This window comes from Ailuropoda melanoleuca, chromosome 14 (genome assembly GCF_002007445.2).
Source record: "Ailuropoda melanoleuca isolate Jingjing chromosome 14, ASM200744v2, whole genome shotgun sequence".
NCBI classification, from domain to species: domain Eukaryota; kingdom Metazoa; phylum Chordata; class Mammalia; order Carnivora; family Ursidae; genus Ailuropoda; species Ailuropoda melanoleuca.
In genome coordinates this window covers 11,608,998-11,627,813 of record NC_048231.1, presented here as the reverse complement: position 1 = coordinate 11,627,813, position 18,816 = coordinate 11,608,998, and the positions used below count along the sequence as shown (strand labels likewise).

The following is an 18,816-nucleotide window of genomic DNA, read 5'->3' as shown; positions in this document are numbered from 1 at the left end:
AGACCCGGGCTCGCGCCGTCCTTTCTGGGCCCGTGCTCAAAGGGGGCCCCAAGCGCACAGACCAAGCCAGGGGTTGATGCCAGGTGCCCCACAGTCATGCTGCCAGTACTCAAATGCTTCCCTTTCTACGTACTCACTGCGATTTCAGGCAAATTACTCAATCTTTATGAGCTCAAATGAGCTTATCTGCAAAACCGAGCATAATGATAAAGCACTTCCGTCATTCACTATCAAGATGCAAAGAGAGAATCATGCATAAAATCCAGCATCGTTCTGTTTTCTTCCTTGGATCCAAGTTCCTGTTGTGACAGTCAAACCACCTAAGCGGCCGAGGGCACATCTTTCCTACTCTAGAGAGTGCGAGGGGTGTCGCTCCTGCAAGTCTGGGGAGCACTGCCACAGAGAGAGGACTCCGCACCGACTCTGGACTCTCGTCCCTCTAGGGAAGCGTGGGAGAAGAGGCAGTGCTCTCACCCTCCGCTGACATGTGGCATCCAGTGCAGCGTGGCTGCGCCGAAAACTTGAACGTAGATTGGCCGTGATGCCTGTGCAGGGGCCCAGATTTAGAAGCAGAGCAGGACGACTCTCCCCAGGCTGGTAACAGGCCCGGAGCAGTGTTCCCATTGGAGAAGGTGGAGGGCGTAGCAGGAGGCAGATCTGCTCAGTCTGGCCTGGTGGCACTGTTTTATTAATGATCTGGAAGAGCAGAGGAACAGCGACTTTAATTAAATTTGCCAGTGATATTAAAAGATGTCAGGAGCCACTGCCGAGGACAGAGACACCTTGCAGATGGCCCTGGGGGTGTCTGGAAAATAATCCAGGAAGGGGTTGAGAAGCCATGGGCTGAGCCGGCGCATGGGTTCGGTTGGGGAGGAGGAACGTGACGTGGGGACAGAGGGTCATCATACCCAGAAATACCGCAGGCCCGTGCTCTGTATCTGTATCTGTTCTGTTTCCAAGAGATGTCTCACTGATCTTCCTCTGGTCCTGTTCCTCTTACAGCCATCTTAAACCCGTTAGCCAAATTGGTTTTTCTGAAGTCCAAATCAGACCATGTCCTTCTCCTGTTTAGAACCCTATCATTGGCTTTTCACTGCCCTTCAGATGAGGTCCATCTTCTCAGCCTGGTACGTAAGACTTGCCATGAATGGAGTCCTCCCTACATGTCCAGTCTTCTGGACACTCATCTTCATGCCCCCTGCCTCACACTGAATTCCTTGTAATCCCAAGCACACAGCAGGCTTTTCCACATCTTCATGTCTTTGCTTGGGCTATCCTCTTTGACTCAAATTCCTTCTTCCTGCCTTCCCTTCCCCTCCCTTTTCTTCCTTTCCCTTCCCCTCCCCTCTCCCTCCTTCCCTCCCTCCTTCCCTCCCTCCCTCCCTCCCTCCTTCCTTCCTTCCTTCCTTCCTTCCTTCCTTCCTTCCTTCCTTCCTTCTTCTTGACTAAAGCTCACTCATGCTTGAAGACTCGTTTCAAGGATCAGTTCCTTCAGAATGCCTCCCTGAATCCCCAAGCTGGCTCAGTGCCGTCCTCATGTTCCCACAGCATTCTGCCCGTACCCTCACTTCCTAGAGTAAAAGTGCCTGTCAGTGCGGCTCTCCACCCCTGCTGGATTGTACCTTTGACGGCAAAGCCTGTGTCTTACTTTTCATTTTGCCCGTCGAAAATCTAGTACCAAGCCTGGCAAACCATTGGCTTTTGCGAATTTTGTCAAACTGAAGCGATGGGAAGGAGAATATTCAGGTGGGAGACTGCATCAGGCAGCTAGGACACCCCAGGAAGCCTGGAGACCAGGCAGCTCTACCAAATAGGTAGTCTTTCCCGTCCGGGTGGCTGGGTCAGTCCTATGACTTCTAAGTCTACAGAGAACCGGAAGCTGAGAGGGGGCCATGGACATTGCACGATACAGTGGGACATCTTAGCAAAACGGAGGGGCTACACCGTGAATTCTCCGTCATCTGCCTGTGAGTTCTGGCTCTTCCGCTTCCTTGGTTTATACTTTGATTGAATGACTTAAGACTTAGTTTCCCAAAATGTAAAACAGGGATAAAAATAGTACTGATCTCATAGGATCATTGTGAAAATTAAGCGAGGAAGTATTTAGTGTTATGCACACACTAAGCACTTATATGTGTTGGTGACTGTTGTTAATATCTTCATTATTTGGGGGTGGTGTCAGGGTTCTCAGGCTGAGTCATATCCCTGAGTACGCTAGGGCTGATTAAGAACCACAGAAGATCATTTGGGTCTCTAAGGAGCTGGGGTGGATCCCCAGTAGGTTGAGATCTGCCTCAGTTGTGTCTGGGGCTGGGGTAACAGCACAGAAAAGTGATCATTGGCTGGGTCACCAGCAGTGTCCACTCTCCCCCTAACATCTCAGGCAGAAGCCATTGCCTGGCAGGACCAGAAGGAACAACTGGGAATTCACAGGCCATTTTCCACCTTCAATTCCAAGAACTTGGTGCAGGCACTTCCTAGCCACCTGCCTCCCTTGTTTTCGGTCATCTTTTCCTTCAGTTCACTTGTTTTCTCCGTGTCTATCTAAAGCAGCCCCCAATTCTGACCACACGACAGCGGAGTCCCTACAAAAACCCGTTGTCACAGGTGTCTGCAAGACCTAGGAGAGCGCAGACCACGATCTTCCTAATTCTTCTGCTGCGTAGGATACGTGGGAGCCCTTGTCTTCTGTTGATCAGGACGACTACCGAAGCTTCCATGTCCTTTGACTTGGGAAAGCCAGCCCTCTTCCTTAACCTGTGGCTAGCCCCGCCCCTTCAGGTTGGCCGGCCCACGCAGCTGCCTCCTCCCGTCACCACGTCACCACGTTGGCTCTTGATCAAAGGGCTGCTGCAGCTGTGCCCACCTTCCACAAAATGGAGGGTTTTCAGAGGTCAAGGCAAGGGACCAAGATCCTTCTCTGTCCACATTTCTCTGGGGTGGGTGAGGGCCAAACCTGTGACGGCAGGGGGTCTCTGTGTACATCGCAGATTATGAGAGACCTTCAAACTCTGAACATGGGTTCGGAACAGCTTCAGCTGCCCCACTCTCCCACCATCAACCTCATAACCTCTTCTTTTTTGAGTGAGGTCAAAGCCCCGAGCACCTGCTGTGATGACCCCCAGTACCTGGACTAAGGGGAATGTGGGCCTCAGCCCTTGGCTGCCATTGTGGGGAATATGAAACCAAGTTAATCCATGGAGCTCTTTGGAAGGGAGGCCTTCATGATTACAGCGTGCACCCGGGTGTCCTGTGTCCTGAAGGGAATTTCTCTGTGACTACAAGCCTTGGGGATTTCAAGAGGTCATACATAGCCTCTAAAAGCTAGTCAGGATTTGTCTATGAGAGCTCTCTATTTTTTTTCTGAAGCAAATGGCTATTAATTCGGGTCATAAAGTGGCTTTAAAGAAGGCTGATGTCTGAGTGTATTAGTCAGCTCTGGCGTCCATAACAATGCCATAGACTGCATGGCTTAAACAATAGACATTTATTTTCTCACAGTCCTGGAGGCTGGAATGTCTGAGATCAAGGTGCTGGCCAATTCAATTTCTGGTGAGAGCTCTCTTCCTCGCTTGCCAATGGCCACTTTCTCGCCATGTGGTGGGGAGAGACTGCTCTCTCTCTTCCTCTTCTTATAAAGCCATCAATCTTCTCAGAGTAGAACTCACTCTTATGCCCTCATTTAACTTTAATTATCTCCTAAAAGCCCTATCTCCCAATATAGTCACACTGGGGCCTAGGGTTTCAACATATGAGTTGGGGGGAGGGGACACAATTCAGTCGATAGCACTGAAGAAGCTTCCTTAGTGACTATATTTATTTATTCCAAAAACATACATTTTTTGAGCACTTACTAATTGACTACTTAGGACACCACGATAAACAGAATAAACAGAGTCTTTGCCTTGATTTCATTCATAGTTTAATGGCTGAGCTTGACATTAATTATATAATCCCATAAATAAACATGTAATTTCAAAAGTTTTAAAAATGCTGGGAAGGAAAAGTAGAGTGTGTTGAGAGGACATAACAGAGAAAGTTGACCATCTTAAGGACTGAGGGTAATTTTTCCTGGGACACTGACACTTAAGCTGAGATCTAAAGCATTGCTAAGAGTGTGGGTACCAAAAAGAAAGAGTCATTTCAGGCGTACGTGGAAGGTGTCATGTGCATAGGTCCTGAGGTGGAAAATAACTTGGTTATTTCCAGGGCCTGATATGAAGGCCATTGTTGTTGAAGTGTGGTAAGAGGGAGAGGGGCAGAAGATAAAAGGAGGAGAAAGAAGGTAGCTTATCTGAGACTTTGTAGGTCACAGTAAAGAGTTTTTATATTAAGAATAAGGGGAATCAGGACACCTGGGTGGCTCAGTTGGTTAAGCATCTGCCTTCGGCTCAGGTCATAATCCCAGGGTCCTGGGATTGAGTCCTATATTGGGCTCCCTGCTCAGTGGGGAGTCTGCTTCTCCCTCTGCCTCTTCCTGCCCCTCCCCCTGCATGTACTCTCTCTCTCTGTGTCAAATAATAAATAAAATAAAATAAAAAAGAGTAAGAGGAATCTACTGAAGGGCTTCAAATAGGGAAGTGATAGTGTAGGTTTGGGGTTTTTAGAAAAGATGACTGCTGCTGTATAAGGAGATGAAGTGGGGACCAGCAGGAACTGGAATGGGGAGTTCAGGGAGGAGGTCACTGCAGGAGATTCATGAAGTGAGGGGTAATGGCAGCTGTGATGGTACTGGTAGAGATGGGGGGAGAGTCTAGGCTTCGCTGCTGGATAGACAAGGGACAGGAGCAAAAGGGAGGCCTGCAGACGACCACCCTTTGCCGAGCATGAGTAACTGGGTGGAGGGAAGTGCCATCTTCTGAGATGGGAAGCAGTGGAGACAGGGGACAGGAACTGGAACCCTGTAAGGTGCTGTACAGATCAAATTAGCATTCTTCTGTTACTAATGGTGCCCCGCAGGGCTGCAGCAGAGGTGGAAAATGGGCAAATAGCTTTTCTTTCCTTTTTCTTTCTTTCTTTTCTTTTCTTTTTTTTTTTGAAAGCTATGGCATGGTTATTTGCGTCCTCATTGCACCTGAATGAGGCAGTGAGTGGAAAGATGAATCCATAGTTTCCGAGGAATTTCTTCCCATTCTCCTGAATTCATGCTCACCTCTTAGTAGTTTGAGGCCAGCAGATGGGGCTGCATTTCACCCCCAAATCTTGTCTACACTTAAAAAAAAGGTGTTTGAGAGCCACTTGCATATTTTATTAATAGTGATTTCTATTACTTGGCCCTTTCAGCATCTGGGTTTGGAATTTGAGTGGCTGGCTGATTTTCATCTTCCTGTAACTGAATGTCTCAACTTGGGTCCCATAGGCTGTTTTGCTGGAGGGCTAGGGCGGCCATGGACTGGGGCTAGCGCACAGCTTACAGGGGCCTCAGTTTAGCTATCCTGCAGGTAGCGTCCACCACACTGTCCACCCTCTTGATTTCCCAAGAAATGTCAAAATTACAGCTTGCCTGGAGAAGTTTTGCATTTGGGGAAGCGTTTTTTCCCAGGTGGGCTGAGCTGCATGCAGAGCAATGTGTTCCATTTCGGGGGAGTAGCCCGTGAAAGCAGTTCCACTCCGTACGTACTCTTGCACATGTATGTGATACAGAATTCTTGAGTATGAAAACAGTGGGGGTAAAGAAGCCCGAAAACCCTAGAAACACTACAAGGGATGAAGATTCAGGTCATGCTTGGCCTCTTTTCAGTTGATTCTTGAGAACTCTCACAGATAACAGCAGGGTTTGGAGACAGGACTGGAAGGGTATCACTTATGTTTTCATTCCCAGTATTCCCAGCTCTTTTAAGCCATTCTTCAGCTGAGTCTCCACCAGATGGTCCTGTGGACAGAGCTGCTATTTGTGCCTCCCATTGACATCTTTTTTTCCAAGTGAGAGACTGCCCCATATGTTAGTGCAATATGTCGCTCAAGGTGAAACATCAATTTGTATTGGTGGGAACCTGCCGTTTGCTGTCCCCCTTTTTCTCATGCCTTTCCCTGCCTCTCTGGTCTTTTCTAGGTCTCTGGCCTGTCGGGAGGACCATTGGTGCTGCAGTGGAAGCCAGCGGCTAAATCTCGTGTATGGCGTGGTTAAGGTTGCAGCCTCTCACCTCTGCCTTCCTCCATTTTGGGCTGATTACTTTCGTGCTCTTCCTGCATGGTCTTCGGGCAGAGGCTGGTGGCTCAGGGGAGGTGCCCAGCACAGGGCAGAACAATGAGTCCTGTTCAGAATCATCGGACTGCAAGGAGGGCGTCATCCTACCAATCTGGTATCCGGAGAACCCTTCCCTTGGGGACAAGATTGCCAGGGTCATTGTCTATTTTGTGGCCCTAATATACATGTTCCTTGGGGTGTCCATCATTGCTGACCGCTTTATGGCATCTATCGAAGTCATCACTTCTCAAGAGAGAGAGGTGACTATCAAAAAGCCCAATGGAGAGACCAGCACGACGACGATTCGGATCTGGAACGAAACTGTCTCCAACCTGACCCTGATGGCCTTGGGTTCCTCTGCTCCCGAGATCCTTCTGTCTTTAATCGAGGTGTGTGGTCATGGGTTCATTGCTGGCGATCTGGGACCTTCTACCATCGTGGGTAGTGCAGCCTTTAACATGTTCATCATCATTGGCACCTGCGTCTACGTGATCCCCGACGGAGAGACACGCAAGATCAAGCACCTGCGAGTCTTCCTCATCACTGCCGCTTGGAGCATCTTCGCTTACATCTGGCTCTATATGATCCTGGCGGTCTTCTCCCCTGGCGTGGTTCAGGTTTGGGAGGGCCTTCTCACTCTTTCCTTCTTTCCAGTGTGTGTCCTTCTGGCCTGGGTGGCAGATAGGCGACTGCTCTTCTACAAATACATGCACAAAAAGTACCGCACAGACAAACACCGAGCAATTATCATAGAGACAGAGGGCGACCACCCCAAGGGCATTGAGATGGACGGGAAAATGATGAATTCCCACTTCCTGGATGGGAACCTGGTGCCCCTGGAAGGGAAGGAAGTAGATGAGTCCCGCAGGGAGATGATCCGGATTCTCAAGGATCTGAAGCAAAAGCACCCAGAGAAGGACGTAGATCAGCTGGTAGAGATGGCCAATTACCATGCTCTTTCCCATCAACAGAAGAGTCGTGCCTTCTACCGGATCCAGGCTACCCGTATGATGACCGGCGCGGGCAATATCCTGAAGAGGCATGCAGCAGAACAAGCCAAAAAGGCCTCCAGCATAAGCGAGGTGCACACCAGTGAGCCTGAGGACTTCGTCTCAAAGGTCTTCTTTGACCCGTGCTCTTACCAGTGCCTGGAGAACTGTGGGGCTGTACTCCTGACCGTGGTGAGGAAAGGGGGGGACATGTCCAAGACCGTGTACGTGGACTACAAAACAGAGGACGGCTCTGCCAATGCAGGGGCTGACTATGAGTTCACAGAGGGCACTGTGGTTCTGAAGCCAGGAGAGACCCAGAAGGAGTTCTCGGTGGGCATCATCGATGACGACATTTTTGAGGAGGACGAACACTTCTTTGTGAGGCTGAGCAACGTCCGCATAGAGGAGCAGCTGCCGGAGGAGGGAATGCCCCCCCTAGTACTCAACAATCTGCCAGTGCCTCGGGCCATCCTGGCATCCCCTTACGTGGCCACGGTCACCATCCTGGATGATGACCATGCGGGCATCTTCACTTTTGAATGTGACACTATTCGTGTCAGTGAGAGTATTGGTGTCCTGGAGGTCAAGGTTCTGCGGACATCAGGTGCCCGGGGCACAGTAATCGTCCCCTTTAGGACCGTAGAGGGGACAGCCAAGGGTGGTGGAGAGGATTTTGAAGACACGTACGGGGAGCTGGAGTTCAAGAATGATGAAACTGTGTAAGTAACCTTTCCATATTCTAGCCCCCTCTGTCCCTTGCCATCTCTTTCTGTCCTTATGATTCTTCCTCATACCATGGTAATGTCAAACCTGGGTCCCAGCACAGGTGTGCGGGATCAGCAAGCACCCCTGGTGGGTTCTGCTTCCAAACCTTCCTTCTGTTTTTTCACTTTCAGTTGTCTCTGGGCAGGGAATCCTGTGGCAGGAGCTAAGGACGCAGAACATTCCATCCACTGGAACTCAGAATGATGGCCGGTGGAGGTGTGGGGCGACAGAAGTTTTGATGTCAGATTTAGGAGAATTCTTGTGACTAAGCAGGAGCTAGGAGACAGGTTGGGTCTCTCCTTCCTCCTCTCCTCATGCCAAAGGCTCAAATGAGCCTTGAGACTGATCCTTTCCATTCTGAGGCAGCGCCAGCCCAATCAAGGGCATGCTCGGGGAAGCAAGTGGCCTTGGCTTTTTTGCCCCCAGGACCATATTGCGGTTGTATTGTATGACCAGACTTCAGGCATCTCTCCTTCAATTTGGAAATTGCAAGGTTGGTTGAAACTTGGCAATCTCTGTAAATGCTGTAGGCTATTTTATGGTATGAGACTCGCCCAGGCTGGGTGAGATGAGTCAGTATAGCTGGGGAACTGGAGGGATCTTGCAGAAGCAGAACTCCCAGAGCAGTGGCCACCTGTCTTTGGTCCCAGGCGTGAGCTCCAAAATGTGGCTAAGCAATCTAGGAGGCACCTCTTAGGAATTGGGGGGGGGAATACATCTTCGGTGTGGTCATCTCTTTTCACAGTCTGGAATTCTCCCAGAATACTTCTCAGGCTAGTGGCCCATTTAGCCCTTCAGACACGGTGGGTACCGCACTTCCATGACCTTGATCACTGTAGGGGCTCTCCCCATTGAACCTTCTTGTACTAGGTGTTCTGGGGATGTGTTTTGTTTTGTTTTTGTTTTTCTCAGATGGATAGCTTTGAAAAAGAANTGTCTTTGGTCCCAGGCGTGAGCTCCAAAATGTGGCTAAGCAATCTAGGAGGCACCTCTTAGGAATTGGGGGCGGGGGGAAATACATCTTCGGTGTGGTCATCTCTTTTCACAGTCTGGAATTCTCCCAGAATACTTCTCAGGCTAGTGGCCCATTTAGCCCTTCAGACACGGTGGGTACCGCACTTCCATGACCTTGATCACTGTAGGGGCTCTCCCCATTGAACCTTCTTGTACTAGGTGTTCTGGGGGTGTGTTTTGTTTTGTTTTTGTTTTTCTCAGATGGATAGCTTTGAAAAAGAAACAGAATGATTTTCCCCAGGATTTGCAGGTTATGGGAGACCAGACTTTCCAGGGAGGCCGAGAAGGGGGAAACTTGTCTCTGAATTCCTGCTCATGTCCGCAAGAAAAAAGCAGTAGCAGGAGGGGCCGTGAAGGACAAAAGGGGCATCTAGGAAGGGGGGATGTCCAACTGCTCCAAGACTCTGCTAAAGACACTTTGAGTGGAAAATGGAAACATACCACTTGTAGGAGAGTGAAGGACGGAGCAAACAGGGAGGGGAACTCATAGGACTGAGGGAGAGGGGTCATAGAAGTGCTTTCTCCAGGCCCAGGCAGGGGACAGGGCTCCAAAGGGGTTGGATGGTGCTGACAGCAGAGCTGAGTGAACCACTCAGGGGACTCTTGTCCTCCCGCAATCCCTTCCTAATTATGTGACTCTGGGCGAAATGCTTAGTCTCGGCTCGGAGAACTCAACTGTCTGACTGGCAAAGTGGGAACAACAATACTTTCCTTGCCTGGAGGCAGGGTCGAATCTTCTTGCAGTTCCTCTCTGCTCCAGGATTTTCTGAACCATAGATAGAGGCACTCAGCATAGGTCCCATTTGCACTAGCCAAAGATGGAACAGGGATATTGTCTCCTGAAGTGAATGGGCATTGACAAATTGATTCATTAGCTCTGTTAGTCATTTCGCTGGGAGGGATAATCATTCGTTAGCCCAAGTAAAAACCTGTGCCTTCTAGAGAATTCTGTCCCATTTCTATGTGCTCTGGAGAGAGAGTTCATACATACAAATGAAGGACAGGCCCCCACTGGGAAGACAAACTCCATGCAACCTCTCATGTTTCTGGCGACGTCAGTCAATAGATAAGAGGTTATTGTTGGGCATTAAATGACATCAAGACTACCGCATTGGCTGTGATTTGACGGGCTAGTGGTTTCTCCAATTCAGTACCTATCTACCAAAGGCACTGAAGAGTCATTTTTGACAGATCAGAGGCTCGGCACCCCATTTCTTTGTCCCATGAACAATCACTTATGCACTTTGGATCCCTGAGCATGACTAGCCCTTCCTCAAATCTATTTGTGTTTTCCATTTGAATAATATCTTGGTGTAAATGGGCTTATGAATGATCACTTCTGATACTGGTTTTAAATGCAGATCAAGCTCCGCACGTTAGCGATTCGGGTCCAGCTCTTCCAGGGTTTGGGGGACCAGCTACGTCACCAGCTATTCCTTTGTGTTATTTTCTAGACTTCAGTAGACTTTAGACTTACCTTTTTGGTTTTCTTCATTGCAGAAGAATGAGTCCTTAACCTGCTAGTAGTCTGTCTTCACATTGCAGCCCTACCCTTGATACTTTAGATTGTCCTTTTACAACCAGAGGCAGTGTGATGTAGCAGAAAAAGCACGGGCTGTAAGTACTCTGGGCTAAGATTCTGGCTCTAGCTCTGATTTAACCAGGTAGTCGGGGGAAATTGTATTGATTTATGAGATTATTTCCTCATTGGTAAAGTAGGGATAATAATATTTCTCTTGCAAGGCTGTCATGATGATTCAAGATCCTGTATGCAGTGTTGTTTGTATATGGTATGTGCTTAGTAAATGAGGCCATTAATAATAATAACAATGAATTAACAGTATTCTTCAGAAGACACTGTTGAGGTGATTGGGCTACTCGGATCTCTATGTGACACTAATGAATAAACCTGCTAGTTTTGGGGTTACCATGAAGATTCCTAATCCAAACCCCTAACATATTAGAGCCAGAGAAGACCTTAGAATATCTTCTAGAGGAGTGCTTCTGAACCATCCAGGAAGGTTGCTAAAATGCAGATTACAATTCGAAAGGTCGGGAGTAGGGCCCAAGATTCTGCATTTCTAACAAGCTCCTGATGCTGTTGGTCCCAACTCAGAGTTGAAATGCTCTAACGCTCTTGGCCAAAGCATGAGACCCGGGATGGAAAGTGGCTTTTCAAATGACTTGCTTAACTGAATCAAGAAGGCTTGCTTTCCACAAACTGAGGGCTTCAGAGGGGAGGGAGGTGGGGGAATGGGATAGGCTGGTGATGGGTAGTAAGGAGGGCACGTATTGCATGGTGCACTGGGTGTTATACGCAACTGATGAATCATGGAACTTTACATCAAAAACCAGGGATGGGGGCGCCTGGGTAGCACAGTGGTTAGGCGTCTGCCTTCAGCTCAGGGCATGATCCCGGTGTTCTGGGATCGAGCCCCACGTCAGGCCCCTCCACTAAGAGCCTGCTTCTTCCTCTCCCACTCCCCCTGCTTGTGTTCCCTCTCTTGCTGGCTCTCTCTCTGTCAAATAAATAAATAAAATCTTAAAAAAAAAAAAAGGGATGTACTGTATGGTGACTAACATAATATAATAAAAAAAATTATTATTAAAAAAAAAAGAAGGCTTGCTTTCCAGTTCCAGCTTGTGATTCCAACTTAGCTAGAACCCAGCTCCTATCCCGNCCCCCTGCTTGTGTTCCCTCTCTTGCTGGCTCTCTCTCTGTCAAATAAATAAATAAAATCTTAAAAAAAAAAGGGATGTACTGTATGGTGACTAACATAATATAATAAAAAAAATTATTATTAAAAAAAAAAAGAAGGCTTGCTTTCCAGTTCCAGCTTGCGATTCCAACTTAGCTAGAACCCAGCTCCTATCCCAAGACCTTGCTAATCGCAGCGCCAATCTGGAAACCGAAACTGAAACCCTCAGGGTACCTAGTCGGAAGCTGGGTGAGGCTGGAGCAGTTCTATCCTTCCAATCCTTCCCTCTCTGCATAACTTTCTTTGCCTACCAAGCCCGGGAGCACCAGCAATGTTGCCCTCAATACACTCTTCTAAAAACCTATTCAGGTTGAAGCCAGGCCTATGCTCTGCCAATACTATTGGGTTGTGAATTCACTCGTTTGAGTTTATGCTTTACTTGTTCAAAGATGTCCTTAGCCCCGTGGTAGGATAGAAAACCAGGAACCTTGAAGTCTGACAAACAGATGTGAATCTGTCACTCACCAGCTGTGTAACTTGAACAAGTCATTTCACCTGTCCAAGCCCCAGATATTCTGTTGGCATGACAGGAATTGTGCTCTGTCTCCTGCCGGGGAGTGATAAGTACTACATACAAATATGAAGAAATGCACCCTCGGCACGTGCCTGCGCATCAAAGTCGCTTGGTCATTCAACAAACATCTATTAAATGTCTGCCACATACCAGATACATTACTGGGGACTGCAGATAGATAAATGAATAGGACAGGCTGGCATTTCAGCTCTCAAGGATCTTCCCCAGTGAAGAGGATACTAGGTATGCAGACAAATCAAAACACCTGGGAGAGGTGTTCTGGTTGAGATAAGTTCAGTAAAAGGGACATGAAAGCTCTCTGCTGTGTGTTTGACGCCACTGAAGTTTCTAAAGCAACCTTCGCTGAGGACAGAGTAGTGAAACAGACATAGTGGGGGTGGGTGCGTGGTGCCCTTAATCCCACGTTATAATAAATGCTTGACATTTGAGAGAGATCCTATTGACATCTTCATGATCTAGAAGAATCCGCACCATTTGACTACCACTACAGTACATCCTTAGAATTACGGCCTTTGAGCCTCCCGCAAACAGTAGCAAAACCTCATGGAGATATGTAGGCACGCTGCCGGCACGCTAACCTCACTCACTAAACATGCGTCTGCTCCCGTATCCCAGGCTCATGGTGTGTTTCTGCAAAATAACAGAATATTGCCCCTCATGGACCTTTGGGTCTCTGAGAATAGTCAGAATCACCGATGTCAAATAGGCAAATGCCAAGATCCACTATAATTAAATGGCATCGGCCTCCTTTGAAGAAGAACAGAGTATTAGCTGGGCCTCATAATTTCCCACAAAATTAGAATGTTAAAGCCTGAAAGTATCTGACCTCCCACTTTTATAAATTATGAAGCTGAGATTCAGAGAGGGAAAGTGACTTGTCCAATATCACACCGCTAGATAGGATAGAAAGTTAGAGCTGGTGAGGTGTTTTTAGAGCCTACTGATTTAATGTCTCCCCCTCCCAGTTTGGACTTTCTTATTTTTATCCATCAGAGCAATGTTAACTTTGGAAAGCGTATAGAAATTCTCCGGTGAAAGATGCTCGGAAAGTACAAATCCAACAGTATTACGTGACTAATATCTTAACTTAGAATAATAACATATTGTGGACTATTTTTAATCTCCTTGGTTCACCTTGAGACTGTTCAGGAAGAAAACTATTGAGCCTATAGAAATAAAAAAAAAAAACCTATCTTTGTGATCTCTTCCTGAGAAAAGGTGTGACAAGCGTAACTAGGGTATCTGGTAGGCAGTGCTGGTAAATTGTAGACAAGACCTTGTTCCATGAAATAATGACATTCTTTCGAAATTCTGCAGGCCATTCTCTTCCAGGTGTGCTTTCTCTGTAAAGTTTCCACCCCAGGGGATCTTTCCATCAAAATCTGGAATGCTCCTGGACACAATTTGCACCTTCTCCAATTTAACTGAAACACAGTAGGCCTTTTCTTTTTCTTTGGCTCAGCAGGTGTTTGGACAGTCTCTTCCTTTGCCATCAGGGAGAGTATTTGCCCCTAGAATGCCCTCCTTGTGCTTGAGAAAAGTCACCAGCTGCAAGGTTAGTGAGGATAGGAGTAGGGTGGAGGTCACGATCATACTCCCTCAGCTGGCATCCCTCCCTTTCGCTTCCCTTCTGCCGACAGTGCCTGAATTCCAGTAACGAGATCTCTCTCCAGCTTTAGGTAAACAGTCGGTTACCAGGACCCATGGCTTCGTGGAACTCATAGCGGATGGAGCTCTGTACATGGCTTGGAGTAGTCTTGACGAAGGGAATCCATAGCTAAGCCACTTGTGGAATGGAGTACTTAACAGTACGATGGAGCATTTCAAATAGGGTTGCTCAGCTATAGTGCTTTCCCTTCTGGGCCCACAGGAGTGATGAAAGGGTATGTAGCCTCCTTAGTAGAAGCTTTGGATATTTTGCCCAGAAAGCCCCTACATCCTGATCATTTTTTTCATCATAATTACTGAAATGGTCAAAGGTGATGTCAAAGAAGGTTATGTTCCAATTCTGGGATCCATAAAGTGCCCCAAGTCTATGTAAACTTGACACGTCTATAAAAATCTCCACAAGTCCAGAACCTTCCTGGTTAATTTGTTTTAGGGGCTGAGGTGGCAGTTAGCTCCTGGAAACCTTGGATCAGTCAGCATTCTGGAACTCTGCCTGACTTGATCGGAGCTCCTACATCCAGCATGCCCACCCCTGCTCTTCTCACACCAGCTTGCCCTCCGGTATGAGACAGCTCAGCGGTGCAGGGTTGGAGATTCTAGCAAGGAGAACGTTAGGTTGGTTTGAGGAGGAAGGAACATTGTGATTGGAGATGATCAGGTGACTGGCCAGGCAGGAGACGAAGCAGTCTTATCCTCAAAGGCTTTCCTTCTTGGAGAGAAGCTAGTTGGGCTGCCGGCAATAGTAGTAAAGGTCCCTGATGGAGAGCCTGCCATGTTGTCTTGATTCGTCTGCTTCTTTAGGTCAAAGCTTCCTTGTTCATTCACAAGAATGATAGCAAGGGACAAAGCCAGGTGCATGAGTGGGGAGGACTTTCTTGTTGTGCAGCCTTTCCTCAGCTTCTCAGGTGTTTCTGGGTGGTTTGTGAGCGCCAATGTCTTCTCTGCCCTTTGGCTGTGATGGTCCCATGAGGACGGTGGTAGAGTTTAGAGCTACAGTTTTCTGCTACATTGAGATCTTGTTTTCTTGTTTTTTTAAAAAGAGAAACTAAGTTGTGCTTCCAGAAACAATAGAAAGCCCTGGCAATAGAGTCAATCGTATATAACTGACCGTTGGAGGGAGAGAACTCCTTGATCTGCAAATAGAGCAAAATCCCCGTATTTAAATTCTGCACAGGTCCAGAAGTATTTTTGCAGGAATCAAAGGCTTTGAGGGTTTTGCTGAATGACCACGAAGGAAAGCGCTAGGTAAACATTCTCAGGGGCCATGATAGTTACCATTCATAGGAATTATATTCCAATCCCTACCACCTACCAGGTACCCAAGTAGGAAATTACCTGGACACACAGAAACGAAGATAAAGTTGAAGGTGGAACTTATTCTTCGTGGAGAATTTGTTTTTCTGGAAACGGAATCACCACTAGGTATGTGTATATATTTGAGTTCAGCTGTGGCTGTGGCAGCACCCTGACCCCCTACAGCTGAGAGTCAGCATGCACGGACATGGCCTGGTTCACCTGTCCCTGTGAGAGCCCAGTCCAGTTACCGCTTGGTCGTTGGGGTTCACGAGCCAGTTACATATGATACAGTGTTCTGTTGTGGGTTCTTTGGTTGGTGCTTTCAAAATAGGACATCTTGATAATAACTCCATACTCAGGGGGTGTCTGGGTGGCTCAGTTGGTTAAGTGTCTGCCTTTGGCTCAGGTCATGATCCCAGGGTCCTGAGATCGAGCCCCACATCGGGCTCCCTGCTCAGTGGGGAGCCTGCTTCTCCCTCTGCCTCTGCCACTCCCTTGCTTATGCTTGTGCTCTCTCTCTGTCAAACAAATTTAAAAAACTTAAAAACAATACTTAGAATATGGCTGCAAGCCAAATGATGGATTATAGATGACTAATACTGCTGCTTCTCCCTAGTAGTCCATTTCTTTCCAGGGCCATTGGCCTTGATTTGTCTATCTTTGGGTGTTGCCTTTGTGAGTCCCAGATGATTTCTCCTTGTGAACCCCATTACCGCCTGACCCTCTCTGTCTGAGCCGTGGTGACCTGGGGTGTGCTCTGCTACCATTGCTAGGGCTAACCATCGCCCTGGGCGCAAATCTCCGTATGAGTTTGCTTTCTTTCTCTGCTCACACCTTACTTTCTGTTTGAATACTCTTTCCTTGCACTCCCTGTCTCTTCTAAATGTCCTGTGCCGCGGCTTTTCTTTCTCTACTCTACATGCCTCAGGTCCCGTCGCCACGAGAGCTGTGGTTTCCACTCCCGCCACACTCAGTGCCTTCCTCTCTGCCTCCTTGTGTCTGTCTCCCATTTATTCTTATCCTGTTCCCTGCATCCTTTTCCCTCACACCGCTGGCGTCTGTACTGGGGTTGCCTTGTGTCTCCGGTCTGATCTATGACTTCTTTGAGTGATCAGGAACGAGCTGGGACTATCCCTTAAGCAAGCCTGTCATTTGCACAGAGAGAATGAGCTTCACGATGATCCCAAGAAGATTGATGTCCCCTAGGAAGCAAACCACTCACGGTGGTGCTCTTGTCCCCTTCACCACAGAGTCTTTGCCTGACTGTATGTTAAGACGAGAAGGTTGCACTACAGGGATCAGCACGACTAGAAGTGGTAGCAGAACGCTGTCAGGCAAGGGAGCCCTCGGGACCACCCTCTCTTTCTGATGCTCTCCCCGCTGGCCCACGTGGTCTCTGTCTCCTGAATCTCCTGACGGCTTCTCTCCATGGCCTTCTCCCTTATTGCTTCCATTGCGGCGACACCTCACAGACCAACTGTCTGAGTTCATGGCTCCTCTTTCCATTTAGCTCTCGGCTCCTCCCTGGAAAGATCTTCTACCCCAAATTCTCAGGAGAGGGAATCTTATGGGTCCTCCCCCCGCCAAGTTGGCCATGTCAAAGTGCACTGGCCAGATACGTCTCGGTTGCCCTGAGTCAAGCCAAGATCTCCTTCCCCCAACAGTTAATCTGCCAGAACCAGGTGGTGGGGTGGAAAAAATGAAGTTGCCACAAGGATTCCATGGTAAGCTACCTCAGCGGTTGTGTCTGTCAGTGGAGGCAGTGTCACTTAGAAGAAAGCAGCAGCTGAGACAGTCATCTGTCACCTCCAGACTGGCATCTAGAAGGTCTGCAGTGCCTCAGAGACAGCACTGCTTTCACTGGGGTCTGTGCTGGGGCTGTAGGCTGGAGAGGGGCAGACATAGCCGCCTCTGGCGGCCCCAGCCCGATCCAGCTCATCAAGCTGCCAAGATTAAACTGGCTTCTGCGCAGGTCAACAGAAAACAGTCAATGCTCGGTGGCGCAAATCTCAAGGCTACCAGAGTCACTTCTCCCTTCCCCTCTTCTGGTCTGTCTTCTCCAGGAGACTAGCGTCAGAAGATGAGCCCCTGTCATTTTCGACTGTGCTATTTGGGTACTGAGTCACTTTCAAAGCCTCTTCCTGGGTTTGGGTTTCCAGACTGACCTGTGTTCCAGACGAAGACAGAAAGCTTTCCTACCTTCCATGCTCGCCAGGGACAGAGTGACAGCCTTTCCTTCGCCACCCCTCCCCTGCCAGACAGCTGGTCAGCTGGACTTAGCAGGAGCCAGCAGGCACCCCCTCTTTGTCATTGGGGCTGTAACTTGATGCGCTTCCAGGAGCTCCCCGGAAACCAGAGTATTCCCATCTCTGTGGCACAGTGTGTGACTCTGTCAGCTGCCTGTGTCCCTGGGCACAGGGCGAGGCTGTAAGATGGGACTCCTCTTGTGTCAGCGGCAGGCAGTTCATAGTCCAGGGGACCATCTTGGAAAGGACTTTAGAGGCTGGTATCTGGGCCCACCTGTGGCTCCGAGAAGGAACATATCTGCCACCTCTAGTCCCGGGAGGAGAGATGGAAGGAACCTCATGGGATAAAGAAACTCAGTCTCCATTTCAGTGAGGTGCGTAGCGTGAAGTTGCCACTCAAACACGGGGCCAATCCTAACGGGAAGAAACTCCTTGAATCACTCTCTTCTTTATCCTGCATGACATAGAACTTTCTTCTATTCCCTGGATGAATCCATAAGTTCCCGTTGGACACACAAGGCAGATGATTTCCCTGTCAGACTGGAATCTTCCAGAACCCCTACTAAGCTACTGGGCTTCATAAGCTAGATCAGTGGTTCCCAGCCAGCTCCCTATCACAGGCCATTTTAATTATCTGCCCCTCCTCATGGAACCCATCTTTTAGAAGATTCGCTGAAAATTAATTAGATTTCCATTTTTTCATAAAGCATAGCAAAAGATAACTCATGTTACTACAATGAGTTAATCCAATTCTAGCCAAAGCAAAGAGGAATGACATTTTAATTAACCTATGTGGACTGCTGGAAGAAAATACATTTTCTAGTTTGGGGGTTGAGGAGTGAGTAGAATTGAACACAGCCAAGGGCTGCCTTTCAAAGGAACTATCTGAGGCAAAATGCTCTGAAAATATTAGGCACTAATTGTTTAAAGTTGTTTTGATGAAGGTGACCCCATGGGGAGATCAGGATACTGGAGAACATATCAGAATATATCAAACTATAGGGTACAGTGTTGGTTACCTAGGCTTCACCGTTGTTCAGACCTTGGGGGAAAGACTACTATTTTTTCTTTCTTTCTTTCTTTCTTTCTTTCTTTCTTTCTTTCTTTCTTTCTTTCTTTCTCTCTTTCTCTCTTTCTCTCTTTCTCTCTTTCTTTCTTTCTTTCTTTCTTTCTTTCTTTCTTTCTTTCCTTTCTTTCTTTCTTTTGATTTTATATATTTATTTATTTGGCAGAGAGAAACAGCAAGAGAGGGAACACCAGCAAGGGGAGTCTGAGAGGGAGAAGCAGGCTTCCCGCCGAGCAGGGAGCCCAATGCAGGGCTCGATTCCAGGACCCTGGGATCATGACCTGAGCC

At 48.0% G+C, this 18,816-nt stretch overlaps 1 protein-coding gene across 3 annotated transcripts in view; it reads left to right on the top strand.

Moving 5' to 3' along the window:
• SLC8A3 (solute carrier family 8 member A3) overlaps positions 1–18,816 on the top strand; it is a 135,673-nt gene that overhangs the window by 12,541 nt on the left and 104,316 nt on the right. For all 3 annotated transcript variants that reach the window (XM_034642889.1, XM_002917034.3, XM_011222069.3), the window contains exon 2: positions 6,053–7,898. In XM_034642889.1, the coding sequence (XP_034498780.1) occupies positions 6,115–7,898 (1,784 nt within the window). In that variant the 5' untranslated portion in view covers positions 6,053–6,114. The remainder of the gene's footprint in view (positions 1–6,052; positions 7,899–18,816) is intronic.